Here is a 19942-nt window from a genome sequence, read left to right on the forward strand (position 1 = left end):
TATCACATTGATTGATTTGTGAATATTGAAGAATCCTTGCACCCCTGGGATAAAACCCACTTGGTCATGATGTATGATCTTTTTAATATGTTGTTGGATTCTGTTTGCTAGAATTTTGTTAAGGATCTTTGCATCTATGTTCATCAGTGATATTGGCCTGTAGTTTTCTTTTTTTGTGTCATCTTTGTTCGGTTTTGGTATTAGGGTGATGGTGGCCTCATAGAATGAGTTTGGGAAAAAAAAAAAAAGAATGAGTTTGGAAGTTTGCCTTCCTCTGAAATTTTCTGGAAGAGTTTGAGTAGGATAGGTGTTAGCTCTTCTCTAACTTTTTGGTAGAATTCAGTTGTAAAGCCATCTGATCCTGGGCTTTTGTTTGTTGGAAGATTTCTGATTATGATTTCTATTTCTGTGCTTGTGATGGGTCTGTTAAGATTTTCTATTTCTTCCTGGTTCAGTTTTGGAAAGTTATACTTTTCTAAGAATTTGTCCATTTCTTCCAAGTTGTCCATTTTATTGGCATATAGTTGCTGATAGTGGTCTCATATGATCCTTTGTGTGTCTGTGTTGTCTGTTGTGATCTCTCCATTTTCATTTCTAATTTTATTGATTTGATTCTTCTCCCTTTTTTCTTGATGAATCTGGCTAATGGTTTGTCTATTTTATTTATCTTCTTGAAGAACCAGCTTTTAGCTTTGTTGATTTTTGCTATGGTCTCTTTTGTTTCTTTTGCATTTATTTCTGCCTTCATTTATGTGATTTCTTTCCTTCTACCCTCTTCCAACAACACAAGAGAAGACTCTACACATGGACATCACCAGATGGTCAACACCAAAATCAGATTGATTATATTCTTTGCAGCCAAAGATGGAGAAGCTCTACACAGTCAGCAAAACAAGACCGGGAGCTGACTGTGGCTCAGATCATGAACTCCTTATTGCCAAATTCAGACTTAAACTGAAGAAGGTAGGGATAACCAGTAGACCATTCAGGTATGACCTAAATCAAATCCCTTATGAATATACAGTGGAAGTGAGAAATAGATTTAAGGGACTAGATCTGATAGACAGAGAGCCTGATGGACTATGGGCAGAGGTTCGTGACATTTTACAGGAGACAGGGATCAAGACCATCCCCATGCAAAAGAAATGCAAAGGCAAAATGGTTGTCTGAGGAGGCCTTACACAAATATCTGTGAAATGAAGAGAAGCTAAAAGCAAAGGAGGAAAGGAAAGATATTCCCATCTGAATGCAGAGTTCCAAAGAACAGCCAGGAGAGATAAGAAAGCCTTCCTCAAAACCAGATCTGAGAGAGACACATGCACCCCAGTGTTCATCGCAGCACTGTTTATAATAGCCAGGACATGGAAGCAACCTAGATGCTCATCAGCAGATGAATGGATATGGAAGCTGTGGTACATATACACCATGGAATATTACTCAGCCATTAAAAAGAATTCATTTGAATCAGTTCTAATGAGATGAATGAAACTGGAGCCCATTATACAGAGTGAAGTAAGCCAGAAAGATAAAGACCATTATAGCATACTAACACATATATATGGAATTTAGAAAGATGGTTATGATAACCCTATATGCAAAACAGAAAAAGAGACACAGATGTACAGAACAGACTTTTGCAGTCTGTGGGAGAAGGCGAGGGTGGGATGTTTTGAGAGAACAGCATCAAAACATATATATTATCTATGGTGAAACAGATCACCAGCCCAGGTTGGATGCATCGGGCCTGGTGCACTGGGAAGACCCAGAGGGATCGGGTAGAGAGGGAGGTGGGAGGGGGGATCGGGATGGGGAATACATGTAAATCCATGGCTGATTCATGTCAATGGATGACAAAACCCACTACAATATTGTAAAGTAATTAGCCTCCAACTAATAAAAATAAATGAAAAAAAAAAGAAGTTGTGAAAATAGAAAAAAAAAAAAAAGAAAGCCTTCCTCAGCAATCAATGCAAAGAAATAGAGGAAAACAACAGGATGGGAAAGACTAGAGATCTCTTCAAGAAAATCAGAGATACCAAGGAAACATTTCATGCAAAAATGGGCTCAATAAAGGACAGAAATGGTATGGACCTAACAGAAGCAGAAGATATTAAGAAGAGGTGGCAAGAATACATAGAAGAATTGTACAAAAAAGATCTTCAAGATCCAGATAATCACAATGGTGTGATCACTCACCTAGAGCCAAACTTCCTGGAATGTGAAGTCAAGTGGGCCTTAGAAAGCATCATTACGAACAAAGCTAGTGGATGTGATGAAATTCCAATTGAGCTATTTGAAATCCTGAAAGGTGATGCTGTGATAGTGCAGCACTCAATATGCCAGCAAATTTGGAAAACTCAGCAGTGGCCACAGGACTGGAAAAGGTCCGTGTTCATTCCAATCCCTAAGAAAGGCAATCCCAAAGAATGCTTAAACTACCACACAATTGTACTCATGTCACATGCTAGTAAAGTAATGCTCAAAATTCTCCAAGCCAGGCTTCAGCAATACGTGAACCGAGAACTTCCAAATGTTCAAGCTGGTTTTAGAAAAAGCAGAGGAACCAGAGATCAAATTGCCAGTATCTGCTGGATCATCGAAAAAGCAAAAGAGTTCCAGAAAAACATCTATTTCTGCTTTATTGACTACGCCAAAGCCTTCGACTGTGTGGATCACAATAAACTGGAAAATTCTGAAGGAGATGGGAATACCAGACCACCTGACCTACCTCTTGAGAAACCTGTATGCAGGTCAGGAAGCAACAGTTAGAACTGGACATGGAACAACAGACTGGTTCCAAATAGGAAAAGGAGTACGTCAAGGCTGTGTATTGTCACCCTGCTTATTTAACTAATATGCAGAGTACATCATGAGAAACACTGGTCAGGAAGAATCACAAGCTGGAATCAGGATTGCCGGGAGAAAGATCAATAACCTCAGATATGCAGATGACACCACCCTTATGGCAGAAAGTGAAGAGGAACTAAAAAGCTTCTTGATGAAAGTGAAAGAGGAGAGTGAAAAAGTTGGCTTAAAGCTTAACATTCAGAAAACTAAGATCATGGCATCTGGTCCCATCACCTCATGGGAAATAGATGGGGAGACAGTGGAAACAGTGGCATACTTTATTTTGGCAGGTTCCAAAATCACTGCAGATGGTGACTGCAGCCATGAAATTAAAAGACGCTTACTCCTTGGAGGGAAAGTTATGACCAACCTAGACAGCATGTTAGAAAGAAGAGATATTATTTTGCCAACAAAGGTCCGTCTGGTCAAGGCTATGGTTTTTCCAGTGGTCATGTATGGATATGAGAGTTGGACTGTGAAGAAAACTGAGTGCTGAAAATTTAATGCTTTTGAACTGTGGTGTTGGAGAAGACTCTTGAGAGTCCCTTGGACTGCAAGGAGATCCAACCAGTCCATCATGACGGAGATAAGTCCTGGGTGTTCGTTGGAAGGACTGATGCTGAAGCTGAAACTCCAATACACTGGCCACCTCATGCAAAGTGTTGACTCATTGGAAAAGACCCTGATGCTGGGAGGGATTGGGGGCAGGAGGAGAAGGGGATGACAGAGGATGAGATGGCTGGATGGCATCACCGACTCAATGGGCATGAGTTTGAGTAAACTCCGGGAGTTGGTGATGGACAGGGAGGCCTGGCGTGCTGCGATTCATGGGGTCACAAAGAGTCGGACACGACTGAGCGACTGAACTGAACTGAACTTCCTTCTACTAACCCTGGGGTTCTTCATTTCTTCCTTTTCTAGTTGCTTTAGCTGTAGAGTTAGGTTATTTATTTGATTTCTCTCCTGTTTCTTGAGGTAGATTTGTATTGCTATGAACCTTCCCTTTAGCACTGCTTTTACTGAGTGATAGTTGCTCAGTCATGCTTGACTCTGCAACCTCATGGACTGTAGCCTGCCAGGCTCCTTTTTTCTTGGAATTCTCCAGGCAAGATTACTGGAGTGGATTGCCATTTTACTGAATCCCATAGGTTTTGGGTTGTTGTGTTTTAATTTTCATTTGTTTCTATGCATATTTTGATTTCTTTTTTATTTCTTCTATGACTTGTTGGTTATTCAGAAGTGTGTTGTTTAGCCTCCATATGTTCGTATTTTTCATAATTTTTTCCCTGTAGTTGACATCTAATCTTACTGCATTGTGATCAGAAAAGATGCTTGAGATGATTACAATTTGTTTTAATTTACCAGGGCTAGATTTATGGCCTAAGATGTGATCTATGCTGGAGAAGGTTCCATGTGCACTTGAAAAAAAGGAAAAAGTTATTATTTTAGGGTGAAATGTGCTATAGATATCAATTACGTCTAACTGGTCCACTGTATCATTTAAAGTTTGTGTTTCCTTGTTAATTTTCTGTTTAGTTGATCTATCCATAGGTGTGAGTGGGATGTTAAAGTCTCCCACTATTATTGTGTTATTGTTAATTTCCTCTTTCATATTTGTTAGCATTTGCCTTACATATTGCTTTGCTCTTATGTTGGGTGCATATATATTTATAATTGTTATATCTTCTTGGATTGATCCTTTGATCATTATGTAGTGTCCTTCTTTGTCTCTTTTCATGGCCTTTATTTCAAAGTCTATTTTATTTGCTATGAGTATTGCTACTCCTGCTTTCTTTTGATCTCCTTTTGCATGAAATATCTTTTTCCAGCCCTTCACTTTCAGTCTGTATGTGTCCCTAGGTTTGATGTGGGTCTCTTGTAGACAGCATATGGGTCTTGGTTTTTTAATCCATTCAGCCAGTCTTTGTCTTTTGGTTGGGGCATTCAACCTGTTTATATTTAATGTAATTATTGATAAGTATGATCCCATTGCCATTTACTTTGTTGTTTTGGATTTGAGTTTATAAACCTTTTCTGTGTTTCCTGTCTAGAGAAGATCCTTTAGCATTTGTTCGAGAGCTGGTTTGGTGGTGCTGAATTCTCTGAGCTTTTGCTTGTCTGTAAAGCTTTTGATTTATCCTTCATATTTGAATTAGATCCTTGCTGGGTACAGTAATCTGGGTTTTAGGTTTTTCTCTTTCATCACTTCAAATATGTCCTGGTATTCCCTTCTGGCTTGAAGAGTTTCTATTGAAAGATCAGTTGTTATCCTATGGGGATCCCCTTGTGGATTAATTGTTGTTTTTCCCTTTCTGCTTTTAATATTTTTTCTTTGTGTTTGATCTTTGTTAATTTGATTAATATGTATCTTGGGGTGTTTCGCCTTGGGTTTATCCTGTTTGGGACTCTCTGGGTTTCTTGGACTTGGGTGGCTATTTCCTTCCCGATTTGAGGGAAGTTTTCAACTATTATCTCCTCAAGTATTTTCTCATGGCCTTTCTTTTTGTCTTCTTCTTCTGGGACTCCTATGATTCGAATGTTGGGGCATTTGACATTGTCCCAGAGGTCTCTGAGGTTGTCCTCATTTCTTTTAATTATTTTTTCTTTCTTCCTCTCTGCTTCATTTATTTCCACCATTTAACCTTCCACCTCACTTATCCTATCTTCTGCCTCAGTTATTCTACTGTTGGTTCCCTCCAGAGTGATTTTGATCTCAGCTATTGCATTATTCATTATTGATTGACTCTTTTTTATTTCTTCTAGGTCCTTGTTAAACTTTTCTTGCATCTTCTCAATCCTTGTCTCCAGACTGTTTATCTGTAACTCCATTTTGTTTTCAAAATTTTGGATCATTTTTACTATCATTATTCTGAATTCTTTTTCCATTAGACTCCCTGTCTCCTCCTCTTTGGTTTGGTTTGATGGGCTTTTATCATGTTCCTTTACCTGCTAAATATTTCTCTGCCTTTTCATCTTGTTTAGGTTGCTGTGATTGGGGTGGCCTTTCTGTATGCTGGAAGTTTGTGGTTCCTCTTTACTGTGGAGGTTCCTCCCTGTCAGTGGGGTTGCATGAGTGGCTTGTCAAGGTTTCCCGGTTAGCCAAGCTTGCGTCGGTGTTCTGGTGGGTGGAGCCTGGTCTCTTCTCTCTGGAGTGCAGTGAAGTGTCCAGTAGTGAATTTGAGGTGTCTGTAGGTCTGGTGTGACTTTTGGCCACCTGTATTTTTGTGCTCAGAGTTATGTTCCTGCTTTGTTGGAGAATTTGCATGGTATGTCTTGCTCTGAAATTGTTTGGCTCTTGGATGGAGCTTGGTTTCAGTGTAGGTATGGAGGCTTTTGGATAAGCTTTTGTTGATTAATGGTCCCTGGTGTCACTTAGGCCTCCTGCCTCTGGCTTTCAGCCTTATTCTTATAGTAGCCTCAAGACTTCTCCATCCATACAGCACCAATGACAAAACATCTAGGTTAATGGTGAAAAGATTCTCCACAGTGAGGGACACCCAGAGAGGCTCACAGAGTTACATAAGAAGAGAAGAGGGAGGAGGGAGATAGCGGTGACCAGGAGAAGAGGGGGAGTCAGAAGGGGAGAGAGCAGTCTAGCCAGTAATCAATTTCCTATTTGTTTGCCACAGTCTGGAACACTCAGAGAGGTTCACAGAGTCCCATAGAGAAGAGAAAAGGGAGGAAGGAGATAGAGGTGACCAGGAGGAGAGGAGGAGGAGGAGTCAAAAGGAGAGAGACCAGTCTAGCCTGTGATCAGTTCCCTAAGTTTTCTCCATACCGCAGAACACCCAAAAAGATTCACAGAGTTAAGTAGAGAAGAGAAGGGGGAGGGAGGAGATAGAGGTGACCTGGGGGAGAAAAAGGAGAGTCAAAAGGGGAGAGAACAATCAAGCCAGTAATCACACTCCTAAGTAAAAATGGGTACTGAAGATTGGATTCTTAAAGGTAGAAAATTGATAACAAATACCAAAAAGCAAAGATTAAAAATCTAGTGTAGAGGTTAGACTCTCAAAAATACAATATTTTTTTTAAAAAAATCACAAAATATGAAAAATTTTAAAAAATATGAAATTTGCTTTAAAAATGGGGTCTTTTTTTTCCCTAAGGTAATAGGTTTTAAAAATTAAAATTAAAGGATTAATAAAGAACTTAAAAATTAAAAAATTAAAAAGAAATTTAAAAATGATAATAGTAAAATATATCTAGGAATTTCTCTGGAGTTGTTGCAGGCAGTCTGTGGTCAGTTCAGTTTCAGATAGTTCCTTGTTTCAGCTTATACTTCTCAGGGTCTATGGGGCCTTTCCAATGTAGCCAGTGCTAACTGCAGGGTTTTCATCTGTTGCACCTGTCACTTCCAGAGCAGTTCCGTCTTCTTTATTTATTTTGGCTTTCTCTGTTTTGTAGTCTTTTCAGTATCTAACTTTTGCCCTGATACAAGGGGCGAAGGTGGTCACTTCTTAGGCTCACTTGTTCATTTGTGCTGTGGGGAGGGAGGAACACTGCAGACAAACCTCACTGGCGTGTGTGGGGAGTGCGCACAGTGCCTGGGCCACACTGGGTTTGCCCCGCTCACTGCATGTGTGCTTTCCCAGTCTCTGCTCAGGCTCCAGGTTGCTCTGCCGGGGAACTGTCTGAGGCGGGCCCTGCGCTGCGTGCACTTCCTAGGTCTACGCCGCGCAGGTTCAGGGTCTCAGGTACAGATGCAGTTGGGCCTGTGTTCTGTGCCCGCGTTTTGTTCCCTTCCCGGTCCGAGCAGCCCAGGCGACCAGGTGCTTGGCGAGCCACACTCCCCAGGTGCGGTGCATCTTAGCAGCTCCCCAGTCCCAGCCGCCTGGCTTCCTGGGTGCGCAGCAGCATCTCAGGTGTGCCGTGTGTCTCTTCTGGGGAGCTGAGCTCTGGCTGCGACCCTCCTGACGGATGTCATCCGTTCAAGATCCCAGGAAGAGTTGGTTAGCGACTGGAGAGCCTGCTTGCCGTAGGGGATGCCGTCTCTGGGGCCGAGCTTGCCCCTTTCGTTCTAGCTCTGGCTGGCGCCGGCCTACCTCCCTGCCTCCAGCAGGGGATGAGCCTGTCCGCAGCCGGCTAGCTCTCCTCTGGTATTTGCTCAGTCCTTGGTTGTGTGAGCGGGCAGGGCAGTGCCTTAGGTTAGAGCTGTTAGAGGGAAAGTTTCTCTCTGTCTCTCTGTCTCTCTCTCTGTCTCTCTGTCTCTCTCTCTCTCTCTCTCTCTCTCTCTCTCTCTCTCTCTCTCTCTCTCTCTCTCTCTCTCTCTCGTTCCTCTTTGTTTTTGTTGTTTTTCCCTCTCTGGCTATCCCATGCTTTGGGTTGCTTTCGCAGTTAGCTCCTCAGATTGCCCTCAGCGCATTCATGCCTGGTCTGACCCTAAGCAATGCAGCCCATGCCTCCCTGTTCAGCCCCCACTTGCTGGTGGTGGATGCCAGTGTCTGGGCTACTTCTCTGCTGGGAGTTGTGGTTAGACCTGTAATCTGTGGGTTTTATTTATTTATTTTTTCCTCCCAGTTATGTTGCCCTCTGAGATTCCAAAACTCCCCACAGACCCGCCAGTAAGAGGGTCTCCTGGTGTTTGGGATCTTCTAAGACTCCCTCCCCGGGTCAGGTCTCCATGCCTAACTCTTTGTCTCTCTTTTTATCTTTTATATTTTGTCCTACCTCGTTTCTAAGACAGTGGACTGCCTTTCTGGGTGCCTGGTGTCCTCCACTAGCGTTCAGAAGTTGTTTTGTGATATTTGCTCAGTGTTCAAATGATCTTTCAATGAATTTGTTGGGGGGGGAAGTGGTCTCCCTGTCCTATTCTTCTGCCATCTTAGGACTGCCCCCCTCAGTTACCTTTAAAAACATGTAAAATGATTTCATTTTAACTACTCAGAAAAATATTAAATATCATACACATTTAAAAGATACATGCACAATTTTGGAAAGAATTCTTTCCATGTAATTTAGATGTATTAAAATCTCTATTTGACAAGAATTATTAGCAATTTTTATTTTAATTTAGAAGACGTTTGTTTAATTATAGCTGGCTTTCCTCATAGCTCCTTTGGTAAAGAATCCGCCTGCAATGCAGAAGACCCAGGTTCGATTCCTGGGTCTGGAAGATCTGCTGGAGAAGGGATAGGCTGCCCACTCCAGTATTCTTGGGCTTCCCTTGTGGCTCAGCTGGTAAAGAATCTGCTTACAAGTGGGGGACCTGGGTTCAATCCCTGGGTTGGGAAGATCCCCTGGAGAAGGAAAGGCTACCCATGCCAGTATTCTGATCTGGAGAATTCCATGGACTATACAATCTATGGGGTCGCAAAGAGTTGGATTCAACTTGCACTTTCACTTTCACTTTTCACTCTAAAAATATTTAATGATACTTAATCTAAAATAAGGGCTTCCCTGGTAGCTCAGTGGTGAAAGAATCTACCTGTAATGCAGGAAAGATGGTGTTGATCCCTCGGTCAGGAAGATCCCTGGAGAAGGAAATGGCAACCCACTCCAGTATTCTTGCCTGGAAAACACCATGGACAGAGGAGCCTGGTGGGCTACAATGGATGGGGTCACAGAGTAGTCAGACACGACTTATCAACTAAACAATAGCAATCTAAAGTGCAGACTTTTGTATAATACTTCGGTAGATTTTATGAAAATGTGATAACTGGAAATTTTCTTTTTAAATAATATTTTATACCTATAAAATACAATGATATATTTTAATTCAAATAAGGTATAATTTCATTAAAATTTGAAATATAAGGATTTATTTTATCATGGATTCATAATTTTTAATTTGTTTAAACTTACATTTTTTGTAAAGGTAAAAATAGGCCCTTAAAAGTTGTCCTGATTTTTCTACTCATACGCAATATATGATATAAAATAGCACCAGTTTTATTCTTTATATCTGTCTTCTATAAATGGCTTATATTATTAATCTTATTTACACTTATATTCCTCTTGTACCCTGAGGTAAATCTGTGTCTCTAAATAATATTTATATCTTTGAAATTTAAATACAAGTTGCTGTCAAAAGAAATATATTCTCCTAATTATGCTCAGAGCAAATACCTAAGAGACCCAGTAGAGTTGTAAAATACAAAAAAAGACATCGTTGCAGCATGGCCTCTTAAAAATGGCCTGTTTTGCAATCTAATAAGTTGTAAAACTTTATAATAGCAGATCCTCCTACCACACTCATTGTTTAGTTTTTAAACTTCTGTTATTTTAAAATAGAATACATTTATTTCATACCTTTGTTATTTTGCTTTGGATTTCTGGAAGTACTTTCATTTATGCTTTTAGAGTCCCTATAATAATCTTTTTATGTGATTAAAAGCTGCTTTTTAAATTGTTACCTTATGTATCTTTAGGCTCTTTAGTATAATCTAAATGCATTTGCTATTGAAAGGTGTTTCAATTTTGAGATGAAATTCAACTGACTTGTTAACTAAGATATTAGTAATATTTTAATATAGAAAATTTCTTTGCTATAATTAAGATTATAAGATGTTTTATTTTAAAATTAGATATAGTCCAAGGATCTATATTTATTTCATAAATCTCTGCATCTAGAACTGGGCGGAGGACAGGAATAGCTGAGAATGAAAGTCAAAAAAATTGGAAGGAGATAATCTAATTTGCTTGTAATTATTTATAGTCAATCTAAAATATAATCAGGAGCTATATATCATAGTCATTTGTAGACAATTAAGTTATTGCCTTGAAATTTAAATAATGTGGCCTTTCTAGATATATTCATTCAACAAGTTATTCAATGCTTAAATAATTTTTATATGCTAAAGCACATTGTATATGTCATTAGAGACATATGATAACTATTATAGTTGGAAATAAAAATAATATTTAGACCAGTTGGAGAGGAAAATTGAACTGATACAGGCTTGAGTGTCAAAGACATAGAATATCATTAAAAACTCTCCTGAATGTTTTTGGCAAATTATACTGCTTAGAGTCAGTAGGTCCATAAAGAGGTGGATAAATTTGTTCTTCTGACCTCTAGAAACTCACACTACAGTGGAAGAGATCAACTTTAAACAAATAGTTGCCACTCAGTGCAATGAATGCTATAATAAGTTATGTGGAACCTCAAAAAAAGGGAAATATTAAAACTCCTAAACTAGTTGTGGGAAAAATAAAAACACAGGCTTTAGTTTTATGTAAAGGAAGAAGGGCTATGCATCACAGGCAGAGGAGCTGACAGGTACAATGAAATGTACCTGTATTAAGTACCTGTATTAATGTACCTGTATTAAGTAAATGTATTAAGTAAAATAGACCTCTGGGTTCTAGGGGGGGAGGAAGGTGAGAAGAGAGGGTTAGTGGATTTTAACTCTGTGTATATACTTCTCTCTGGAGAAGGAAATGGCAACCCACTCCAGTATTCTTGCCTGGAGAATCCCATGGACAGAGGAACCTGGCAGGCTATAGTTCCTGGGGTCACAAGAGTCGGACACGACTTAGTGACTAAACCACCACCACCACCATATACTTCTCTTGACCTTGTTAGTTCTCTTCCTCTTCTTCTCTTTCTCCTTCATCTCTCCTCTTCGTTCTTCACCTTCTTATTCCTCCTCCTCATGATCATATTGTCATCCAACCAATGCCTCAAACTGGTTACACATCTCTTCAACACAGGTGTATCACACAGTGAGCCTAGAGTGTGGGAAATACACTGAGAATCATGAGATGTGAGACCAAAACTTGTGTGAGGCTGGATTGTGACTGTCCTTATTTTAAATATTAGTTGATCATTGAGGGGATCCTAGAAGCTCTGGTTCCTTGAGAGTCATTTTGTAGCAGAACCACAGGATTTGTATCAGTCCTATACAATCTAATAAAAGTCACTAAATAAATTGGTGAGCAAATTAATTCAATGTAGAGACTCCATGTTTCCTTTTCCTGTAAATTTCTAAGATTTCTTGCAAATCTCCATTTTTATCCTAAAATGTAGATGTCATTTTTACATGCCACATTATGCATTGCTTTTTTAATTCAAAAAATACTGCATATCACTAGGTAAAAATGATATTCAAGAATACCTTTATCTCATGGCATTAAATGTACTCTAACTCATTGTCTACATATCGCTGAAGGGTGTTCATACCCTCAGATTACCACTGCTGTGAAGTTGGTGTAGTGAAAAGAGCATTAGTGTCACACAGTTCCTTTCTTATTGAAAAAAAATTACAACCATTTTCAACAGTTCTTAGTGTATAGTAGAGAAGTCTCAATTATTTATGATTACTATTAAAACATCATTAAGAATTCTGGGTTAGTCCTACATAATAGAAAAATTTACACCAGTTACTTTGAAATTTATGAGACATTTAATATATTTTCCCTATTAGTGATTATAATTCATTATTCTGGAAAGTGACCACGAAGTTGTCTTCTCTTCTTCAGAAAAGTACTTAGAGCAACATCTCATGCATTTAAAAATTGGAAATCTAATTCTGGAAAACAAAATTGTTCTACCAATGATAATTTGGTTTGAAAATCTGTATTGCATTGTGGGATTGTTACACATTAATTGTGTATATTTTAAAGCTTTTTTTATCATTTCCTTCCCAAATATCTGCATGAATCAGTAATCCAGAAATTTAGAAGTAGTATAAAAATGAGCAGTAATCTGAGCATATCTTATAAAAAAGTCCTCATGACCTGACCTCCATGTGTCACAGTTCCCAGCAACTATTCACCATGCAACCTACAGTCCAGTCACGCTCTCTCAACTCTTGGCTGGGCGTATACGTCTCCATTCCTCTGTCTCCCCTTGGCATGCCCTACCACAGCCGTCAGGGTGCTGTCTTACCAGTGGTAATTGAAATGGAGATGGTTAAGTTATGGGCAAAATGCTAACATACTCCAGGAAGCAATAATGCTAGGTTAAAATGATAGGTAAGAGCTATAATTAGGTATGAGAAATTGGAAGAAGGTGGTGTTTTTTTATTAGAATTTTGATATGCAAGATGAGATCAATATATATTCCTCAGTATATTCCTCACCAATATAAGGAGGTGAGGAAACAATATATGTTTATCAGGAATAGCAAGTAGTTTGACTAAATTTACATAGAATATAAAAGTGGGAGATAAGTTTGGAAAAGAAGAGAGTCCAAATTCAAAAGTATTTAGACTTTATTTTGGTAAAAATAAAGAAAACTGAAAGATGTATGTGACAAGTTAGAATTGTCATTATTGATATTTCTCCTCTAATAAGTAAAAATATTGATTTGGCCGAGGACAATAAGATACAGCCTTACACCTGTCAAAATGCAATTTATTAATAAGATAAGTAATGGTTCCTGGCAAGGATGTGGAGAAAGGGGAATGCTTGTGCACTTTTGGTGGGAATATAAACTCATGCAGCCACTGTAGATAACAATATGGAGGTTTCTCAAAAAATTAAATATAAAACTACCATATGATTCAGCAAATCCACTTCTGGGTATTTATCCAAAGGAAATGAAAACACAAATTCAGAAAGATACATGCACCCCCATGTTCACTGCAGAATTATTTACGATAGCCAAGACATGGCAGCAGCACAAGTGTTCATCAGTAAATGAGTGGATGAAGTATATGTGGTATATATATGAATGGAATGTTATTCAGCCATAAAAAGAATGAAGTGTTACCATTTGTTACAGTGTGGGTGGACCTAGAGTGTAGTGTGTTAAGTGAAATAAGTCTGCAAAGACAAAAGCCGTATGATTTCACTTGTATGTAGAACCTAAAAAGCAAAACAAGCAAACATAAAACAGAAACAAACTCATAGATACAGAAAACAGGATAGCATTTCACAGAGGGGAGGGGAGGTTGTGGGAAATGGTTGAAATAAGTCCAGTTATAAAATAAGTAAGTCATGGGGATATAATGTACAGCATAAGGAGCAGTCAATAATACTGTAATAACTTTGGAGACACAGTAACCAGATTTGTTTATGGTGATTATTTCATAATGTGTAAAAATATCAGGTAACTGTGTTGTACACCAAAAACCAACATAGTATTGTAAATCAATTATACTTCAATTTAAAAAGAGAATTGTATTTGAGATATGACAATAAAATGACACCAGTATTATAGAAAATCACTTCTTTCAAAAGAATGTCATCCTCTATAAGAAAGAAAACAAGATTATTTCCATATTGTTGCATTACCCAAAATATTTTTAATGCTTTTGGAATTGCATTCAGAACCTATTTGATATTCTTTTAAGTGTTGTTTAGAGTGGTAAATAATATTTTTATTTCATCATAGATGCACATGTTTGGACTAGCTAAATCACTTTTGAATTATTTTTTATGCAAATTCAAACATGTTTCTATTTTCATGCTGTAAATCTTATTTCCTGGAGCTACACAAAAATTTTCACTAATACTAATTAACTTTTTAAAATAAATATTTACTTGTCCATGTTTATTTTATATACCTGCTTTTATTAATATTTTATTCTCATAATCTGGGAAAAGATTGAATAAATTTTGAATAATGAAATAATCAGGATTGAAACTAATACTGATATTTTGTCATAAGGTTATTTTCAAACTCAAAGGGTGAAAACATAGAAAAGCAAAATGTCAATATTTCTTTGTAATTTCAAGTCTATTCCTAATCATTCCAAGAGAATTTTTGTTCATGGAAATAACACTTTGATTACCTTTTAAATTTTAACTGGAGGTTTTTTAAACATACACAATGATTAAAGAGAATATGTGGACATGGTTTTCTTTTTAAGGAAAAAGAACGATTGAAGCAAGAAAAACGTGATGAGAAAAGATTAAATAAAGAACGTAAACTAGAGCAACGAAGATTAGAATTAGAAATGGCAAAGGAACTAAAGAAGCCTAATGAAGACATGTGCTTAGCAGACCAAAAGGTAATTTATCATGTAAACTATTTCATTAATAAATTTAAATTTTTCTGTGTTCTCATCTGATTCCTTTGCCAGAGCTGCCATTATGAAAGCCTTGTGTTTTTAGCTAGAGGAGTGTATTTCCAAGTCTAGGTCATCTGTCTCTCCTGGATGGCTACAAGTAAACCTCTCTAGAGCTCTGTGCTGATAATAGCAGTTCTTAATATATAAATGGAACACTGCAAACCTTTTTAATATAAGTAGTATACTGCAGAAATCTATAAAAACTAATTATAGAAATAGGATTTCTGTGTTTCATTTGGTCTTTTCGAGGCATTTAGGAACAGAAAGATCTAACTCCTCCCTCAGGCTTCCATAGATATTTAAATAAATTAGGATTTGCAGTATAACCTCTTTCAATGCTTTAGTGGTGGTAGCTAACTCTTGAGTATGTTTGGTTCGTGCCAGGCACAATGCTAAGTGCTTCAGATGAGTTTTCTCATTTGGTCCCAACGCAATCCTGTGGAACTGGTATTTTTGCCCATTTATAGATGCGAAAACTTGAAACACAGAGAGGTTAAGGAACTTGCCTGAGATTACACAACTTATATAGCAACTTGGATTCAGGCTTCACTTTGTTAAACTCCAGAGCCTGTAGTCTTTATGACCCTGAAAGCCAAGGAGTGTGTCCTGTCAAAGTACCTCAGGTGTATAGTCTCTTCCATCATGCTTCACAGATTTGTAATATTGCTAAAATACATAAAAGTAGCAATTTGGAAAGAGCAGAAGCATAGTAACAGCTGGTATGATTTCACATACTAATGAGTAGAAGTGAATTATGTTTGGTTATAGTTAAGATAGTATTCCTGGAAAATTGTGTCAATGCATATCATGTCTATAATAGTATCTCAATGATATAATAGTTATACTTGGTCAGTAGCATCTATATTTACTCATATGCCATATGACATACAGATAATAATTATCTCTTATTTTTGCAAGCTCTTTTATAAAGTGCTTAAAGCAAACTTCTAGTGTTGCATTGCTATGTCCGACTCTTTTGTGACCCCATGGACTGTAGCCAGCCAGGTTCCTCTGTCCATGGTATTTCCTAGGCAAGAATACTGGAGTGGGTTGCCATTTCCTTCTGCAGAGGATCTTTCCGACCCAGGTATCAAACCCATGTTTTCTGCATTGCCAGGCAGATTCTTTACTGCTGAGGCAACAGGGAAGCCCAAACTTCTAGTACCCAAGTGAAAAATTAAATTTACTAATATTCTACTTACTTACTTAGCATAAATGCTTTTAAATAAAGATGAAAGTATGCACATGTTGGTAAGTCACTTCAGACTCTTTGCAACCCTAGAGACTATAGCCCACTAGGCTCCTCTGTCCATGGGATTCTCCAGGCAAGAATACTGGAGTGGGTTGCCATGCCCTTCTTAAGGTGATCTTCCTGACCCAGGGATTGAATCTGGGTCTCCTGCATTGCAGGCAGATTCTTTACAGTCTGAGTCACCAGGGAAGCCTGTATATAATCTAGTTTTAGTCAATTGTATGTTTAAAATTTCCTTAGCACAGAATAGGTATAGTGGTTAGTTAACATGTTTTACTAAGCTCATACTGAGCAATTTTTTTGAATCCTAATAAACTTTATTTTCTTGCTAATCCTTAATGATCTTTTTTAATCCTAAATTATCATAAATAACCTTTTATTTTCATTTAAGTCCATATGTACCATATAAAATATTTGCAGGTCCATTTTAAGACTTGGGCTTCCCTGATAGCTCAGTTGGTAAAGAATCCGCCTGCAATGCAGGAGACCCCAGTTCAATTCCTGGGTCAGGAAGATCTGCTGGAGAAGGGATAGGCTACCCACTCCAGTATTCTTGAGCTTCCCTTGTGGCTCAGCTGGTAAAGAATCCGCCTGCATTGCAGGATACCTGGGTTCGATCCCTGGGTTGGGAAGATCCCCTGGAGAAGGGAAAGGCTACCCACTCCTGTATCCTGGCCTGGAGAATTCGATGGACTGTATAGTCCATGGGGTCACAAAGAGTCGGACACGACTGAGCAACTTGCACTTTCAATTCACTTTGTACTTTAAGACTTACTTTTGTTGGTTTGCTTTATAAATTTTTAGAATCATATGGAATTATGTATATCTGATATGATTCAGGAAAAAAGAAAACAGAATTAAATGGTTTTCATATGCAACAAAAGATTTGTATTACGTCAGCAGTTATCCACAGTTTGTGTTTCTACACACTATTAGTGGAAGAAGTCTTTAGTTTGTTATCACACCAAGTGCAGAGTAGCGGACACATTTTTGAACAGGGTCCAATTCAGATAATATTTATAAGCCACATTTTCCCCAATCATAACTGAAAGTATATTTATTGAATTGTATTCATGAATGAAAATGTTTTTAGATTACTTATTTATTTAACTTTTTTAATGTCCATGAAAGCTGAAATTATAATTTAGTCATTAAAATGTTAATATGGGAGCATATTTGAGAAATAGCAAAGAAACAGCCCTCTCATTTTGATACTGAATCCGTGTTCCACTATGTACAGGAAACCTCAAGACTGACAGTTGCACTCTGACTGGCTTCTTGACAGGGTTGTAGGTTCTTGTCATGTGGACCTAGTGATTTATCTACATTCATTAGCCAAAGATGGTACCTCTCTCTCCAACCATACAAGCCACAGATGTGTACATGGTTAGTTTCTGAGCTTCCCAGAAGTGTGAATTATAAGTCAGTTGACATCATTAGAGGAAAGTGTTGCACGTGCCCTACTGAGTTGGTCCATGGTAAAGTAATCATGAGATACTTATTTCTTATGTTATCTAATTTTTTCTCCAGTTATGTAACCTGTGTTTTGTCAATATTTAAGTTAAAATTAGTATTCTCTTTTGTAGAGATCTAAGGTCATGTTGATTTCAACCAAAATTTATTAATGGCTGCTTGTGTTCAGGATTTTATGATTAGGTAAAGAATCTACCTGCAGTGCGGGAGACCTGGCTTCAGTCCCTGGGTTGGGAAGATCTCCTAGAGAAAGGAAAGGCTACCCACTCCAGCCTTCTGACCTGGAAAATTCCATGGACTGTATAGTCCATGAGGTCGCAAAGAGTCGGACACGACTAAGTGACTTTCACTTTCACCAGGGGGTTATAGAAATGCCCTCATGGAATTTATAATCTAGCGGGAAAAGCCATTGGTACAAGGCAGAGAAAAATAACAACTTACCTTACTTCCGAAGGTATAAAATCATTTTTAAATGATTTTTTTAAACTATTTTTTAAAATTATTTTTTCTTTCTTTTCTTTTATTTTCAGCCTTTGCCAGAGTTGCCTCGTATTCCAGGACTTGTTCTCTCTGGAAGTACATTTTCAGACTGTCTCATGGTGGTGCAGTTCTTACGAAACTTTGGTAAAGTTTTGGGCTTTGATGTGAATATTGATGTTCCAAACCTGAGTGTTCTTCAAGAGGGATTGCTAAATATAGGGGACAGCATGGGTGAAGTACAAGACTTGCTTGTGAGGCTCCTCTCAGCTGCTGTATGTGATCCAGGTCTAATTACAGGATACAAGGTAAAAAAAAACAAAATACATCTTTTTAATTTGTACTATCAGTGCATTAATAGCTGGCTTTAGCATGTTAGCAGAAGATTGTATAGACTTACTCAATTTTTTCTACATAGCTTCTCACGAAGTTAAATGTAGATTTGCTTCAGTTATAGTTGGTACAAACTTAGAAAAACCTGGTTCATAAAGCCTAAGGAATGTAAATCATTCCCAAATTACTTTTATTTTCCTTTAGCTTTTGGCAAAAACCAAACTTATTTAAGGAATTCCCAAGTAATATTTAGCAAAACAGAAAATTCTAAAATTTGTAAAGAAGTTAGAACTTACGTGTGTCCTCTGAAAGTACACTGTGTTCTCTTTGAAATCACTCTAAATAACTGAGGCTAATCAAGGCCCCTGTAGAACAGCATGTTAAGACTCTATATTGCTACTTGGATACTCATTAAGTTCAAATTTATCTTAATTCCAATTAAGATACACATTTCAGTCAGTTTTACTCTAGATAATATTATAGAGAGAGAAGTTTCCAGATACACCTGTTACTTTTTCCTCCATCTCCCTATTCATCCAGCATACCAGGCAATAAAATCCATGACACTGTAGAACCAGAAAACACAATAATAGTACTCTTCAACCCCTTTCCCACCACTACTGATGGATATAGCCTGTAAAACCTTCAGATAGTTTCTATTGCCAAAGAAGGTATGATTTTTTTAACCACAAATTTACATACTCTTCTCCACACCTAACTTTTAGCCAAGTTTGAAGAAGGAATGGAAAAATTACAAGTACTTGAAAGCTTGTCTGATCATCCGTTGACTGTTTTTATCTCCATTTCATCAAAAATTGTGAATAAAGCCCTTGTCAGTAATATCTAAATCATATAATACCAATATTTAAAAGTCTTACTGTTTATATTTTATGAGTCAGTATCAGTCCTTATGCTGATAAAAATGCCAAACTTTTATAGGCCAAAACAGCTCTTGGAGAACATTTGCTGAATGTTGGTGTGAATCGAGACAATGTTTCCGAGATTTTGCAGATTTTTATGGAAGCACACTGTGGACAGACTGAACTTACTGAAAGCCTGAAGACGAAAGCTTTTCAGGCTCACACTCCAGCACAGAAAGCCTCAGTTCTGGCTTTCCTGATCAATGAACTGGCATGCAGCAAGAGTGTGGTGAGGTAAGCACATGTCCGGACTTTTCTGGTGATTATTTTCTGTTTTAAATTTGTCTAGTCACAAAGTAATACAAATTGCTTATAGAACATTTGAAAGTAACAGACTACCATAAAGGAAAAAATTAAAATTATACTAATCTCACCATTCAGAGATGACAAATGGTATTTTAATGTATTTCTTTTCAGCCTGTTAAAAATAAATTTTGAATCATACTGTGTATAGTCCTTGTAACACTTCTTGTTTATTTGGTAATTTTATTATTTATTTGTATACTGAAATGTGAACAGTTTTTTGTTGCTATGACTCTAGAATCCAGTTCTGTTGTAAGAACTCAGAATTTTTCTTTTATCTTTGGTGGCAGATGACTACCTCATTTTTTGCTGGAAGCTATTTGTAGAATTATCCACCTACTTTTTATCATATGCTGATACATTTTAATATTATTTGTTTA

General features: G+C 37.7%; 1 protein-coding gene across 9 annotated transcripts in view; it reads left to right on the forward strand.

Moving 5' to 3' along the window:
* BAZ2B (bromodomain adjacent to zinc finger domain 2B) overlaps window positions 1–19942 on the forward strand; it is a 407867-nt gene that overhangs the window by 344043 nt on the left and 43882 nt on the right. For all 9 annotated transcript variants that reach the window (XM_020880363.2, XM_020880367.2, XM_020880369.2 and 6 more), the window contains 3 exons: window positions 14604–14744; window positions 18060–18314; window positions 19279–19493. In XM_020880363.2, coding sequence (XP_020736022.2) covers window positions 14604–14744; window positions 18060–18314; window positions 19279–19493 — 611 coding nt within the window. The remainder of the gene's footprint in view (window positions 1–14603; window positions 14745–18059; window positions 18315–19278; window positions 19494–19942) is intronic.

This window comes from Odocoileus virginianus, chromosome 13 (genome assembly GCF_023699985.2).
Source record: "Odocoileus virginianus isolate 20LAN1187 ecotype Illinois chromosome 13, Ovbor_1.2, whole genome shotgun sequence".
NCBI classification, from domain to species: Eukaryota; Metazoa; Chordata; class Mammalia; order Artiodactyla; family Cervidae; genus Odocoileus; species Odocoileus virginianus.